This window comes from Taudactylus pleione, unplaced genomic scaffold (assembly GCF_031769625.1).
Source record: "Taudactylus pleione unplaced genomic scaffold, aTauple2 ptg000026l, whole genome shotgun sequence".
In the NCBI taxonomy this organism is placed as follows: Eukaryota; Metazoa; Chordata; class Amphibia; order Anura; family Myobatrachidae; genus Taudactylus; species Taudactylus pleione.
Window position 1 is genome coordinate 19003879 of NW_028284428.1, and position 15808 is coordinate 19019686.

At 44.6% G+C, this 15808-nt stretch overlaps 1 protein-coding gene across 1 annotated transcript in view; it reads left to right on the plus strand.

Moving 5' to 3' along the window:
• The window catches only part of LOC148539250 (granulocyte-macrophage colony-stimulating factor receptor subunit alpha-like), an 83143-nt gene extending 70468 nt beyond the window's left edge, over positions 1 to 12675 (plus strand). The window contains exons 9-10 of the mRNA XM_088451561.1: positions 8731 to 8815; positions 12486 to 12675. Of these exons, the coding sequence (XP_088307687.1) occupies positions 8731 to 8815; positions 12486 to 12611 (211 nt within the window). The 3' untranslated portion in view covers positions 12612 to 12675. The remainder of the gene's footprint in view (positions 1 to 8730; positions 8816 to 12485) is intronic.
• The last annotated feature ends 3133 nt before the right edge of the window (positions 12676 to 15808 follow it).

Sequence of the window (15808 nt, forward strand, 5' to 3'; positions counted from 1 at the left end):
GATCCATGGGGCCAGTGCAAACTGTGAGGTTCTGAATTTGTTGTGGACCCGGGGTGGTGATAGAAGCAGACACAGGAGCTGACTTAAATGAAAAAGTGGGGTTTTTAATAAGTGACTGAGAAAACATGGGAATGGAAAACAAAAAGTCCAGGTATAGCACTAAAGTGCACTTGTTAACTGTAGTGCGGGTTAATGAACAAATGTCCAGATAGTGACAGGCAGGAACAGTCCAGTATAAGTATGGTGAGCTAAAACAGAATGCAGGTATGATGAGCTGTAACAAAATGCAGGCTTGATGAGCTGTAAGTGAATGCTGGTTTGGTGAGCTGTAACTGATGCAGACAGAGGTAGTGCTCAGCTGGGAGTGAAATGAAGCAAGGTGCAGGGAAACAGCAGGTTCAGGTACTCAGGCAGGTAAGAAGGTATATGGAGGGTGCAGGGTAAGTCCAGCAGGTTGGAGCAGGCAAGGTTCAGGCTAGTAGCGTAACCGACAGGCAGGCATTTAAGGCACAGGTACTCTCAGCCACAGCTGAGAAACACGTTGCACTGGCAAAGGAAGGAAGGCTCTGGACCTTCCTAAATACTCAGTGCCACGCTGTGACTGGTTGGAATGAGCACATGACCTACCAGGATTGGACAGCTGGGATCACATGGCCGCAGGCAAGATGGCGGCGCCCATGCCAACGGAATGGAAACACCGCCAGACCTCACCAGGCCTAGTGACAATGTGCCCGCACAGGACCACGCGCAGCCAATGCCCCTCGACAAAACAAGAGCACCGCTGCCAGAGACCCCCCGCCACAATGACCTCACAGGTAATACCCGGCGGGTACCATGCCGAGAAACCCTGGCTGTAACACTCCTTAGTCAGGACCCCTTGTGATCTGACCCCAAAATGTTGATATAATTGGAATACAATTTTTTTGCATCTAAAAGTCTCCGAGTGCCGTCCTCCGTTTTCTACTCTATATATATATATATATATATATTTCCAAAAATATGGAAAGAGGGCACTCACCAAATCGATAAACTGCTCTTCTTTATTAGCCTGTATGTACGTGGATGCTACTGTTATACTCTTGTCTGTGTGTTGAATTGCTGGCCGTCCTGACGAAGGTTCAACTGGGATCAAATCGTTGAGATATATGGCATTATTGGCACCTGGACATCATATATTACTAATAAAACAGATACATTTATTTATTTGGTCAGTGGCCTCTTTCCATATTTTTGGATATATTGTTTATACCGAGATGCACCCCTCCTGATTTTAAAGATTCATAGACGTGAGTGCAGAACTTTGCTTTACATGAAAACTGACTTTTATTTATCAAATGAGTTGCAAAAAGAATAGAACATATAGGCCCTCATTCAGAGCCGTACGCTCTGAGCAGAGCGCACGCTCTGAATGAGGGCCGGGCTCCATTTTCATGGAGCGTCCTCCTGGACGCTCGTATAGCTGTGGGTCACCACCCACAGGCTATACGAGCGTGCTTTGTGATGGCCGCGATGGTCGAGACCATCGCGACCATCGAAATTGCGAGCCGGAGCCTGCGGTTGAGGTTTTCAACCGCAAGCTCCGGAGTGATTTTGGCTCTATCAGAGCCAAAATCACTCCCACTGACATCACTAGTGATGTCAGTGGGCCGGCTTCTGATGGGAGGCGTTCCCGTGGGAACGCCCCCATCAGGGAGGCACGCCCACCAAAGGGGGCGTGCTGTCAATCAACATTGACAGCACGCCCCCTTTGATCGGACACAACGAGCGAAGGACTTTCCTTCGCTCGTCGCGTCTGGCGCATGCGCACGACGGAGATCCCTCCGTAGTGCACATGCTCAGTGCATAACATCGACCCACTTGCGAGCGGACAGCCGCTCGCGAGTGGGTCTGAATCAGGTCCATAGTTAAGACATAAAGACATAGGCAAGGTTAGAAATAATTATTTTTATTTAAAATAATAATTTTGTCCTTCAAACTTTACTTTCGTCAAAGAATGCTCCTTTTGCAGCAATTACAGCAATGCAGACCTTTGGCATTCTAGCTGTTAATTTGTTGAGGTAATCTGAAGAAATTTCACCCCAAGCTTCCTGAAGCACCTCCCACAAGTTGGATTGGCTTGATGGGCACTTCTTGCAAATCATACGGTCAAGCTGCTCCCACAACAGATCAATGGGGTTGAGATCTGGTGACTGTGCTGGCCACTCCATTACAGACAGATTACCAGCTGTCTGCTTCTTCCCTAAATAGTTCTTGCATAATTTGGAGGTCTGCTTTGGGTCATTGTCCTGTTGGAGGAGGAAATTGGCTCCAATCAAGTGCTGTCCACAGGGTATTGCATGGCATTGCAAAATGGAGTGATAACCTTCCATATTCAAAATCCCTTTTACCTTGTACAAATCTCCCACTTTACCAGCACCAAAGCAGTCCCAGACCATCACATTACCTCCACCATGCTTGACAGATGGCGTCAGGCACTCTTCCAGCATCTTTTCACTTGTTCTGCGTCTCACAAATGTTCTTCTGTGTGATCCAAACACCTCAAACTTCGATTTGTCTGTCCATAACACTTTTTTCCAATCTTCCTCTGTCCAATGTCTATGTTCTTTTGCCCATATTAATCTTTTCCTTTTACTGGCCAGTTTCAGATATGGCTTTTTCTTTGCCGATCTGCCTAGAAGGCCAGCATCCCGGAGTCGCCTCTTCACTGTTGATGTTGACACTGGCATTTTGCGGCTACCATTTAATGAAGCTGCCAGTTGAGAACTTGCGAGGTGTCTATTTCTCAAACTAGAGACTCTAATGTACTTGTCTTCTTGCACAGTTGTGCACTGGGGCCTCCCACTTCTCTTTCTACTCTGGTTAGAGCCTGTTTGCGCTGTTCTCTGAAGGGAGTAGTACACACCGTTGTAGGAAATGTTCAGTTTCTTGGCAATTTCTCGAATGGAATAGCCTTCATTTCTAAGAACAAGAATAGCATGTCAAGTTTCACATGAAAGTTCTCTTTTTCTGGCTATTTGGAGAGTATAATCGAACCCACAAATGTGATGCTCCAGATACTCAACTAGCTCAAAGGAAGGCCAATTTTATAGCTTCTCTAACGAGCAAACCCGTTTTCAGCTGTGCTAACATAATTGCACAAGGGTTTTCAAGGGTTTTCTAATCATCCATTAATCTTCTAACGCGCTTAGCAAACACAATCTATAATTAGAACACTGGAGTGATGGTTGCTGGAAATGGGCCTCTATACACTTATGTAGAAATTCCTTTAAAAACCAGACATTTGCAGCTAGTATAGTCATTTACCACATTAACAATGTATAGGGTGTATTTCTGATTAATTTAATGTTATCTTCATTGAAAAAACAGTGCTCTTCTTTAAAAAATAAGGACATTTCTAAGTGACCCCATATCTATAGAACCAAAATGAAGCGGCACTCAGGAGACTTACACATACGTGAAAAACGTGAAAACTTTATATTGTACTCATCAATGTATCGAGGATGTGCCCCCCTTCTTCAGGACAATAAACATTGATGAGAAAATATGTATATATATATATATACACAAACAGTGTCAGGTGGCACTTGGAGGCTGGTGTAAAAAGAACCCTCTCCAGAGGGATTTTATTCAGACCACTGAATAAAATCCCTCTGGAGAGGGTCCTGTTTACATCAGCCTCCGAGTGCCACCTGACACTGTTTGTATATCAATTTGGGGGTGCTGTCCTCCTGGGAGGGCACCGGAGGAAGTTGGGGCTGCGTGCCCACTTACACTGTGTGGAGGAGTGCCGGAGCAGTGGATTGTTTATATATATATATATATATATATATATACAGTGCTCAAAGTGTGCCGGTATGCAACGGTATGACATACCGGCACTTCGAGCACTAACTTTTTTTATTATTATTGCAAGTTTCAAGGAGAGCAGAGCTGGGGGCAGAGGCATTGCTTTAGTGAGACCGGGGAAGCTGTATGCTGAGTGACAGTCTCACTCAGGCATGATCTGGACACCTGCGTGGGCCGCTGCCCACTACCTTGACACTGCTGTCAGTCACAGGACAGCCCCTAAGGACAGTCGTAGTTATGCTGCGGATCCATGCAGTGTTCCGCCGCCCGCCAGTGTGTGTCCGTCAGAGCCGAGTCCGGCACCCGCATGTCACTGTGCAGCAAGCTAGACGGTTGGAGAGCCGGGTGCCGCCGGAGACACTAGGGATAGGCTTGTGGTAAGTGGGCTTACTGTCAGTAGCCCTAGACGTCCCAGGTTCTGCTTAAATCTTGAACAATGTTATGATATGCTGAGTCGCTGCCTGGCAACTCACAGACTGGAATTAGGCCCGCCCCTCTGCTTCTCCTCACAGCAGCCATGGCTGCATGCAAGCATGGAATCAGACACTTGGGAGTGGGACAGGTGATTTTACACTATTAGTGATTTCCAGTTTACTGTATGCTGGTCTTATTCCTCCTTAGTGTGTACTCCACCTCCTCTGTATATCCCTCCACCCCCTTATGTCTCACCACCTCTGTGTGTCTGACCTCCACTGTGACCCCACCACCCCTGTATGTCTCACCACCTCTGGGTGCCTGACCTATGTGACCCCCACCACCCCTGTGTGTCTCACCACCTCTGGGTGCCTGACCTCCTCTGTGACCCCACCACCCCTGTGTGTCTCACCACCTCTGGGTGCCTGACCTCCTCTGTGACCCCACCACCCCTGTGTGTCTCACCACCTCAGGGTGCCTGACCTCCTCTGTATATCCCACCACCCCTGTGTGTCTCACCACCTCTGGGTGCCTGACCTCCTCTGTATATCCCACCACCCCTGTGTGTCTGACCTCCTCTGTGTGCCTCACTTCTTCTGTGTACCCCACCATCACTGTGTCTCACCACCTCTGTGTACCCCACCTCCTCTGTGTACCCCACCACCCATCTGTCTCACCACCTCTTTGTGCCTCAACTCCTCTGTGACCCCACCACCCGTGTGTCTCACCTCCTCTTTGTACCCCACCACCCCTGTCTGTCTCTCCACCTCTGTGTGCCTCATAACCTCTGTGCACCCCACCACCCCTTTGTGTGCCTCATTACATCTGTGCGCCCCACCACTTCTGTGCACCCCACCATTCTCAACTTAAGTTGCTTTAGTGGGACTTACCACCACGGTGAACTGAATAGCTCTTGGAACTCTTTCCCGCCACCATTCACATCGCACTGAATTAAATCGCCTCTATGTGTGTGTGTGTGTGTGTGTGTGTGTTTTTTCCTCTGGGTGCCCATATATTTCCTCATTTTCCTATTGCCAATGTATGTTTTTTTTCATGCAAAAGTGTTTGGGTTTTTTTCATGCAAAGCCAATGGGGCATTCAATTCCTCTGGGTTGTATATAAAGTAATGTGCGCCTAACGGAGCAATTCAGTTGTTCGGGCACCCATTACTTTGAAGCACCCAGAAGCACCGGTTTGTCATGGTTTCACCCAAACTGCTGTTTTGGTATCCAATCCATTGACTTTTCACACATTTCTTCTTGCCACCTCAGGAGGCTGCAATAAGAAATGTGTCTCCCACAGTAATGGGTGCTTGAAGGAGCAGCAATTAAATTAACTGCAAATATTAAGTTTCACCCACATGTATTAAAGAGGGACCCCAGCAGGTAGGTATTGCCGATACCTGCTCAGATCCCTCCATTCTAGCTGGCAGCTGCATCCTCCATAGGTTTCTATTGGGGATGGGATGCTGCCAAATTTATTAACATCCAGAATGCAATGCATTCCAGATATTGGCTCCTCAGCCTATGGGCTACACTGCACATAATAAGCCGGCGGAGGCAATGGCAGCCATGCATGTACAGTCAGCGGGACTGCACATACACAGCAGCCCCAGCAGCTCTCTGGGCACATCGCATGGGTAGGCTCCTTTCGGAGCCCCTGTCCCTGCGGGTACCAGACGGAAGATTACAATGCAGTAAAGTCATGCCCAGATTGCATTGCACTTGTGATTATTTATAAATGGGGGCCTATGTGTTTTATTTATTTCCTGTGGGGGCCTATGTGTTTTTTTTTTTTTTTTATCGGTGCAAAGGAAGAAAAGGAAGCAGGGAGTGAGAGATGCAGGGGGTTACAGGGGAGGGAGTGAGAGTTCCAGAGGTGAGAAAGGGAAGGAGATAGCGAGAGGTGCAAAGGGTGAGAGATGGAAGGAGTAAGAGACGAATGCTGACACGACCCATTTTGAGTGGCTATGCCCCCTCGTGATACATGGCCACGCCCCTAATGATATATGACAACTCCCACTTTTGGTGCACCTTCTGCGTGCACACATAGTGTTCCTCCATACCCCCACTTCAAAATTCCCACTTCGACCACTGTATATATATATATATATATATTAGGGATGTGCAGGCTCGGATAGGTTCGAGTTTGCACGTGGAGTTCGGATTTTTCCCTCCAAAAAAACGGAACTCAGAACGAGGCAAAACGTCATCTTACATGGACGAACATCATCATTCCTGGACAAAAGACCAGGAATGATGATGTTCGTCCATGTAAGATGACGTTTTACCTCGTTTTGAGTTCCGTTTTTTTGGAGGGAAAAATCCGAACTCCACGTGCAAACTCGAACCTATCCGAGCCTGCACATCCCTAATATATATATATATATAATATATGTACAGAAAAACAAACACTTATACAATTAGTAAATATCCCATTTCTTACATAAGGGCCATCTCATAACTTATAACTAATAGGCCTGTTATACATGCAAAAACTCTACTTTCCGTATGTTTTAAGTAATGGGCCCATTCATTATTAGGGGCCAATAGGGCCACATAAGATTTGAGCCCCAGCCTGTTCAACATTCCACAATATTGCAACATCCCTTGGTTATTTAATATGTTATACATTGGGTTTCTTCGCATAATAAAACATTTAAAATATTTTTTTTAAATAGACTTAGCTGTTATTCAGATGACTTCAGTGATTAAATTAGCAAGAAGTCATGGGGAGCCCTGTATTACCACAGTTCATGAGAAACCCAGATCAAAAACTGATTAGAGATGTCAGTAGAAAGATGGGATCTCCCATGTGTTGCCTGACTCAGTGGGGTAAATTTACTAAAGTGAGAGTTTTTAGAAGTGGAGATGTTGCCCATAGCAACCAATCAGTTTCTAGCTATTATCTTCTAGAAGGTGCTAGTTAAATGTTAAGTTGAATCTGATTGGTTGCTATGGGCAGCATCTCCACTTCTACAAACTCTCACTTTAGTAAATTTACCCCCAAGTGTCCATGGATTAAAGGGGCCAAAGTGAAAAAGGCAGAGAAAATTCCAGTACATAACGCTTCTCAATATGTACTAAATGGATTTCTCTGCCTTCTAGCAGTTACAGCAGGCTACAGTATTGTGCTACAGTACCATAGACACCATACTTTTGTAAGATGAAAGCAATTCATAAAAGAATGGAAAGCTCAACTTTCTATTCCTCTGCAGTGTACAGATTACACCATCTCAGGATGGCATAATCTGTGCTGCGAAATGAAAAGAGCAGGGAAGTTGAATACTTTCCCGCTCTCTGCTGTAGAACAGTGTCCTTTGCAGCCGGTCTGACGTGACCTGCTGCTCTCAGATGCTGGCACATGCGCATTGGGAAGCAGACATATCAGACTCCCGATATGTCTGCCTTCTCACTGTTTCCAGGGATCAGGGAGGGGCCGGTTACTGCAGGAAGATGCCAGACAGGTAAGTGTACAGGAATGGTTACAAAACATCACTATATATCGCATCGATGCGATGCGATATATAGTGATATTTTTCAGTAGCCAGTTCATGTTCTACATGATTAGACCCCTTGATGATTATTGTGGATTGTGTAAGGCAAATGGAGCATGTTATACATTCTATAATTCCATGAGGGGTTACTGTTAATGTGGATTGTTATTGACTGTTAACAAGCCAGTAACTAGAAAGAGCAGGCTAGTTTTATTCCAGTTTTATCCCAATGGATAAATCATATCATGATAATCGAGTCTTTTTATCAAACAACCCCATAAAACCTTCTATTCTATAGCTGCTCATCATGGCAATCGAAACATTTTTCTGGGCTGTTAATAAAAAAAGACATCACATGGACAGCTGGACAGTGTTTATCTTCCCAGCTATACTGTCTGGCAGCACAAACTTACCATGACTAACCAGTCGTGGTCCCTTCTGACCATACATGTCCCAGCATTGCACCGCTCTCAGGGTTCCAGGTGCATATTCGGTCCAGATTTAAAATAGTAAATAAAAAATATGTTAAAATATAGAAAAAATATTTGTATTATTTTTTATAGTTTAAGGAAAATACAATGCTTGATTTGAATAATATTGTACTGTTATAGCATAGGAGTACAGCCAGGGGTACAAGTAACACTACTTATATTCTTAAATACACAATAACAAGTTACAGTATCACATGAAAGCCACTGTGATGGCCACAGATAGCGATGGCCATCACATTCCACAGGCTCATTAATAAGGATAATCCCTAAATCTGAAGCAATTTTCATCAGATTTAGGGATTTTGTCCTTTTGATTTATAAGACCGTATGTTTTATTACTTTTATTGCACTTTAATAGTATGCTTTATGTGCAAATATTATTTAAAGTGCACCATTCTATTTATATTACCTGTTAGTCAGTCAATAATTACATAGAAATCTAAACATGCAAGTAATAAATATGCTTGTGCATTTTATTTTCAGGTTCAGAATATGGACAAAACTATTTCCACGCATTCCAAAACCAGCAATCAATATGTTTGATAAATTTGAACTAAATGAAATTATGGTACAGTATTGTATTTCTTTAACATTGTTAACATACTGTTAGACTTTGAAACTATATTTGAAGTGTATCATTTGCCTGAAGATTCTAGAAAACTTGGATAATCTCGTGGAAAGAAGAAAAGATTGACATGATTTATACACTGTAGTATCCTATGTCACATTATATGGTTTGAATAGCTCCCTATTAAAACATATAAATCAGTTATAACATTTAAGTGGGTTTTCTCAAGTAGGCCCATACCTACTACCGATACTTGGGTGGAGACATTGATAATATAAGGGTACAAAACTGAACGGACATTTAAGGGTGTGTACAAACATTAAGGGACTAAAAAACCACATACTGTTTAGTATTTAGGTGAAGTTTCTTACACTTTCTTTCCTCTTAACCACCTTTAGTAGATATTGAAGAAGTACTATGACTGGCAGCAGCCGCAGCACTAGGTCTGGGTTGGCCCTGCTCTTCTATCGACTGATCCATGATTGTTTTTGTTTTTTTCACCAGGTCAGGCATAAAGCAAATTAACTGCCACCACAACAAGTGAACGTACAATGAGATAGGGGAAGAAGGGACTGTTACCTTTACCATGTAGTTTTATTAAGGCTGAATATTTTTTTTACACCAGCAAAAACATTTACACACCAGGGACAGACAGGTCTCCTTTGAAAGATTTGTTTTGGTGTGCAGATGATGGGGGGGATACCAATTTTTATTATCCACCAGGAACAGAACAGGTCTCCTTTTCAAGAATTATTTTGGGGGTGAAGATGTTTGGGGGATACCAGCTCATACAGTAGCTGCCACTGAAAAACACACTATGCCCTTATACACAAGTGGCAAACAATGGGGGAGATGTATTATAGCAGCACTTATCATGCCGCTATAACGCTTCCTGCTTTGCCTCTTTACCAAGGCGAAGCAGGAAGTACTATTGATTAGAACATCTCATTGGCTGGAGCAGAGGAGTGAAAACTCCCCCCTCTGGCGATCCCAGGTAGAGACCACAGCGCATCAACCTAGTGCTGATGTGCTGTGTCTCAGTCCCAGCCGGCTCCACTGAGCATCTGCAGGATCTCGCAAGTAACGCGAGATCTCGCGTGTAGCCCTGGAGCCGACAGTCACCACAGCAGGAACAGTTCTGTCCATGCTGTGGGGATAGGGCATCACCAGGCTGTAGCTGTCGATAACGACAGCTGCAGCAGGTGGAACGGTCAGGCAAACTGACCGTTTATAAATAGCCCTGCCCATAGGCGCTGCTATCTTCTAGATAGCAGCACAGATAATGACAGGGGCCCCTTTAATTTACCGCCAGGCGCCCCAATCATACATGGGGGAGAAGCGGTATCAGTGCACATAACGTGCGCTGATGCCGCTTTGGCGGTTAATACATCTTCCCCAATAAACTGCAGTGTAGATAGATTTCCTTGAGAGAAAAAAAGTGTAGGTTCACGTTTATAAACAATCAAGAGCCCATTTTATTTATTGCAGCACCACACACAGTAGCCTATTTCTTTGTAGTGTGTGAGTGTAAAGTGTGTGTGTGACAAACAAGCACACATACAGTGACAATGATGCCTGGAGTCACCCTTCCCACACCCACTGCATCTACCTACTCCACAACTACAAATCTATCTGCCCTAATCTCTGGCATCCTGATGGCATCCTAAAGGAGTGTGTTTGGTTTTCACAAAAACTGGGTCATGTAATGCCATGCAGGATAAAAGAAAATGTTGGTGCACACTTACAATAAGCACTGATAGTCATACCAGATATAATAAACTCTGCAAGTAGCATGAAGTTTAATTGTTGTTATTGCATACTGTGAGTCTACTAGCATTACTTATAATGGCACTTTATCAAGGGCTTACCATAATAGTGTCCCCTAATATGTAGACAGCAATACAGAACTTGTGGTGATTAAAGATGGGCAAATGGAAGGGGTGCTGGTAACAACATTCTGAGTTTTGTTGTATTACTTTTCTCTGTTTTATTTTAAGGATGGATTAATTGTTTTCTCCCTATGCTGCTCATTAATAGAATTTAGGGGCTAATTTAGCTGTGCACTGCTGATCGCAGATTCCCGTGCATGCAGAATGGGTCCTGCATAGTCAGGCAGATGCATTTAAGGGGTGGTGTGGGGGCAGGGGTGGCCGGTGTTCTTAGAAACAAGGAGTGGCAAGCCGGCCAGCCTGAATAAGCTGAGGCTCACTCAGCTGAGTGACGGCCTGGCATCGTCCACCATCGTGACCATAGACCACCGATGGTCGCGATGGTGATCCCAGCCTGTATATATATGCTCTCTCATCAGTCCTCTTTGTTGGGGATTGACAGCAGAAGCAGACTCATGTTCCAGGGAATGTGTTCCTGATGCTCTCATTGACCATTCACTATCAGTGTGACTGTGATATAATGGCTGAAAGTAGAAGTTGGGAACATCTCTATCTAGAAAAGCATATATATATATATATATATATATATATATATATATCCAACTGTGACCCGGCACTCACCAGTCCTCTCAGCTGTAAATGGCTCCGGTGCCTTCCAAAGGGGAAAGGTTCCCCAAATGCATGTACGGAATAAAGGCGGCACTCAGAGGCTTCAGTATGAAATGAAACAAGTACCCACTACGGAGTAACTATAATGTGACAACATCACAGCATCAACGTTTCGTGGATCGTGTCCCCTTTCTCAAGACAACATAATGTTAATGATACAAAAACAGCATTTATAATAGTGAATAAACTAACCAACATAACTCCAAACAGGTGTGCCAAGCGCCTTCCGCTGTCGGATCCGCTCAGTCCCGGCTAATTAGCACTTCCGGGACTGAGCGGATGACTGGAAAAACAGAGGACAGTGCGACCATATGCATTAAGCTACAAAAATACTCACATAGATGGATGGATACTCACAATAGCATACAATATTAAATCTGGCCGTCACTACTGCTGCACTGCGGCCATTTTGCCTCTGACTCAAAATCAGACCCTACATTTCTATATGCTAAAGAGGGACAATCTCCATAACAGATCCCCTATATTATGAACCCTCTCAGATTATATTATGAACCCAATGGTTTACACAGAGGCGTATCTATAATGGGTGCAGGATGTGTGTGGGGGACACGGGCCCCCGCGTCCTGGGGGGGCCCGCACCGCACACCCTGCACCCATAGTATTACTTACCTCTCCGGAGTCCCCTGTCGGCGCGTCAACTGCACACAGGCCCCCTCCTCTCTAGAAATGTCCATGGGTTTACAGTATGATTTGTTAAAGTCATTGAATTACCTAGTGACCTTTACTTTATATTAAAGTTAGCACCACATTACTAAAATAATTTCCTTTGGCAAGGACAATTGTGGTCATTAAATTGATTGGTGTTTTTTTATTTTTTTAAATATATTGTTTAATAAATATTTGGGACTACATTAGGTTGAGTTTGCCTGCTGTATGCCTCAGTTTGGTCAGTTTGCATATAAATGTTTGCCTATAAAGGTCTCAGGTATGGTTAAGCAAGCAAGTACTGTAGTTATAGAAATGTTGTTTTTTTATGGTGGAATGTGTAGTGAAGGTTTTACCATCTACAGTATGCATGAAATAATATAATAACAATAAAATTGGTATTATTTTTATTTGTTTTTGTTTATTTATTGTAATTTTGATTTTAGGAGAAGTTCTCTGAAAGTGAAAATCAATTTCAAAAACAAGAAGAAGAAGAATGTGTTTGCTTATATGTAACTGAAATATTACAAAATCAACAGTCTGGAAATAACACAGAAGCTTTGTGTGCATGAGAGCGTATATGAGATCGAGAGCAAGCGTTAAGTATATCATGGATGTGCAATATTTAAGTATAATCATGAGGGTGACAATTAGGTTTAATATTTTGTTTATGTTTTATTGGACTCAGAAATGCTATATTTTCTTTATATGTTTATTAATATTTTAACTTAACACTGGTACTATGGGCACTTCACTGCTGTACTACTGTTGTAGAGACTATTACCTGTCATGCTTCCGGGGCTTTATTCAGTATTTTCCTAGTGACTATTCTTTTCTCACTTATTTCCACATACTTTCCCAATCCTCTGTCTCTCTTCAGGGTAACCACATATCGATATTCGTTCATGAGTAGAAGCATTATCTAGGCCCCAAGCTTCTGCTGTTAAAGTTATTCCTAAGGGTCCTGATCTGAATCTATAAAACATCAGTGATGTGACACATGGTACTTAACTTGCTTGTTAAATAAAAAAAAGAACCTTCTATGTGGGATTTTTATTTTAAATAAAATAATATATAGATATAACTATATGAATTATTTAGTAGCATTTAGGGACTTATTTGACAAATACAATTAATAAATAAAAATATATAAGATGGTAGTAATAGTAACCTGTAAAAGTTTATAACTAGATTACATAAATGTATATATTGTGAATGTGGGAGCTGTCTTTCAGATTATTTGCTTGGTCTATGTGTTGTTTTATCAATTTGATGCCACTTTCAGCTTGTAGCCCTAATCATCTGTTCTCAGTATTAAGCATCCAGGTGAAAGAAAGCTTGTGTTAGAAACAGGGCCGGCTCTAGAGGTTTTCGACCAACCCAATAGAGGAGCAGTCCTGCCAAGTGTCCTCATTTCGTAGTGTCCTGCAGGCGGTCGGGAGGTTGGGGTCACACACCACAACAGCTCTGCTTTGCTAAGCAGAGAGCAGTGGTGCCGGTGGAGCTCTGCACTGAATGGATGCTGTGCATCCATTCAGTGGAGAGAGACAGCTTGTGGATGTCCAGCTGCTGATAGACTGCTGAGCTTGCTCCCAGCATGACGTTAAATGGCAGGTGTGCCATATGCCCCCAAAATGTAATCATCTAGGGGCATGGTCTATGAAAATGAGACCACACCCCTTTTTGGACTTGTGCAGTGAAGCCACATGCTTAGGGTGCCAAACGATATTCGCAGATGGCGCTGCTCCACCTGGAGCTGGCCCCATGTCAGAAGCCAGATTAGAGAAATAAAAAAAGCACCTATAGTGCCTGATGCTTAGTGGGATGCATATGCATTACAAAACAAAATGTTCACTCTAAGGCCCTGATTCAGAGCCGGACGCTCTGACCAGAGCGCTCGCTCTGAATCAGGGCCCACCTCCATTAATATGGAGTGTCCTCCTGGACGCTCGTACAGCTGTGGGTCACCACCCACAGCATATACGAGCGTGCAGGATGATGGTCGCGATGGTCTTGACCATCGCGACCATCGAAACTGCGAGCAAAAGCCTGCGGTTGGGTTTTTCAACCGCAAGGCCAGGAGTGATTTTGGCTCTATCAGAGCCAAAATCACTTCCACTGACATCACTAGTGATGTCAGTGGGGCTGGCTTCAGACGGTAGGCGTTCCCTTGGGAACGCCTCCGCCTGGCAGGCACGCCCCCAGCACGCCCACCAAAGGGGGCGTGCTGTCAGTCACCATCGACAGCACGCCCCCTTTGATGAGACACTCCGAGCGAAGGAAAATCCTTTGCTCGTCGGGTCTCACGCATGCGCACGACGGAGCTCCCTCCGTCGTGCGCATGCGCAGTGGGGACCATCGACCCACTTGCGAGCGGACAGCCGCTTGCGAGTGGGTCTGAATGAGGGCCTAAGTACAGTATATGGAGAAATAGCATATTTACAGTAGGCTCACATCATGCCTCCCAAGATAGCTGTTGATCCACTTGGGACCAAGGGCATGGCCATATCACAGAGGGGTTGAAATCTATCCCTCTCTAGTCCTTCTAATTAGCTTTATATGCCACATGCACCAGTGGCAGGTGTGTGTGTGTGTGTGTGCAAGGCTGACACAATGCGGTAAGCAGGGTAAGCATTGCAGAGGGGCACTGGGCTAGAGAGGCATTCTCTCCATCCTGTTGAGAGGTGTCCCGCATTGTGGCCGGTGCTGGGACCAAGTATTAGATTCCAACATTGGAGGTGAAGTGGCGGCGGATATCGATAACTGGTGCTGGAACCAGTTGTAGATCAAGCAGTGAGTTAAAGTTGGCACTGGGCTACAATGTAGTTTGCAGCCCAGCAATAGCCTGTGGCTATTTAAATTTGGTGTGTCATTTGTGGCTCGAGGACCGACAGCCAGTCAGAGGCACCTACAGCATGCCTATCCCAGCTCGCCGCGTCACTGCTACACACACCCTTGGCATCTGACATCAGAATTCAGCAGTGGCAGGCAGCAAAGGTGGACGCTGTGTTAAGACCTAACAAAGCCCCCCACTGCAGCCTTTCTCAGCATAGATGGCATTTGGATACTGGTATTATTAATCACTAGTCCAACACGGTTGTCAAGCATTAGGCCTGGGGGCACTAGTCAGGCCTCGGGCCTGTGCAGCATTTAGGAAAGTCTCAGACCTGAGCCACATGGGTAAGTGACTTTGGGCATTAGGCCCAGGTCAATGTATTTATATTTAGGCAGGCCCAACTCCTGAACCATTGATGAAGTGACCCTGGGCAATAGGTCCAGGTAAATTGGTTTTATTTGGGCGCTAGGCCTGAGCTTCCTGTTAGTGGCCCTGGTCATTTGTTAGAACTAGACAGTCCCTAAAACTGAGGCATTGAAATAAAGTGACTCTGGGCAGTAGGCCCAGGACACTGTGTAATAGGTTAGGTTGGAAACCAAGGCCCATACTGGTAATAGCCTTGGTATTAGGCCCAGGCTATTTAAAATCAAGGACCCCAGAAAAGGTAGCAACGGGCCCGTACTTATTGTGTGTATGCCTAGGCAGTTGGCCCAGGCCAAAGTGCTACATTTCAAAACATGAAACATTGTAATGAGACATGTGATCAGGACATATTTGCAGGAGGGCGCAAATTTATAGATTGCTGAGGGGCACTGAATCCCCTGCAGCGGGCCTGTGTGTGTGCCACCCATTCGCTGCTGCTCTGCATAGCAATGTAACAGTGCATGAACATACCTTCCCAAATTAAACTGGGACAAAGGTCTCAAATAGGGA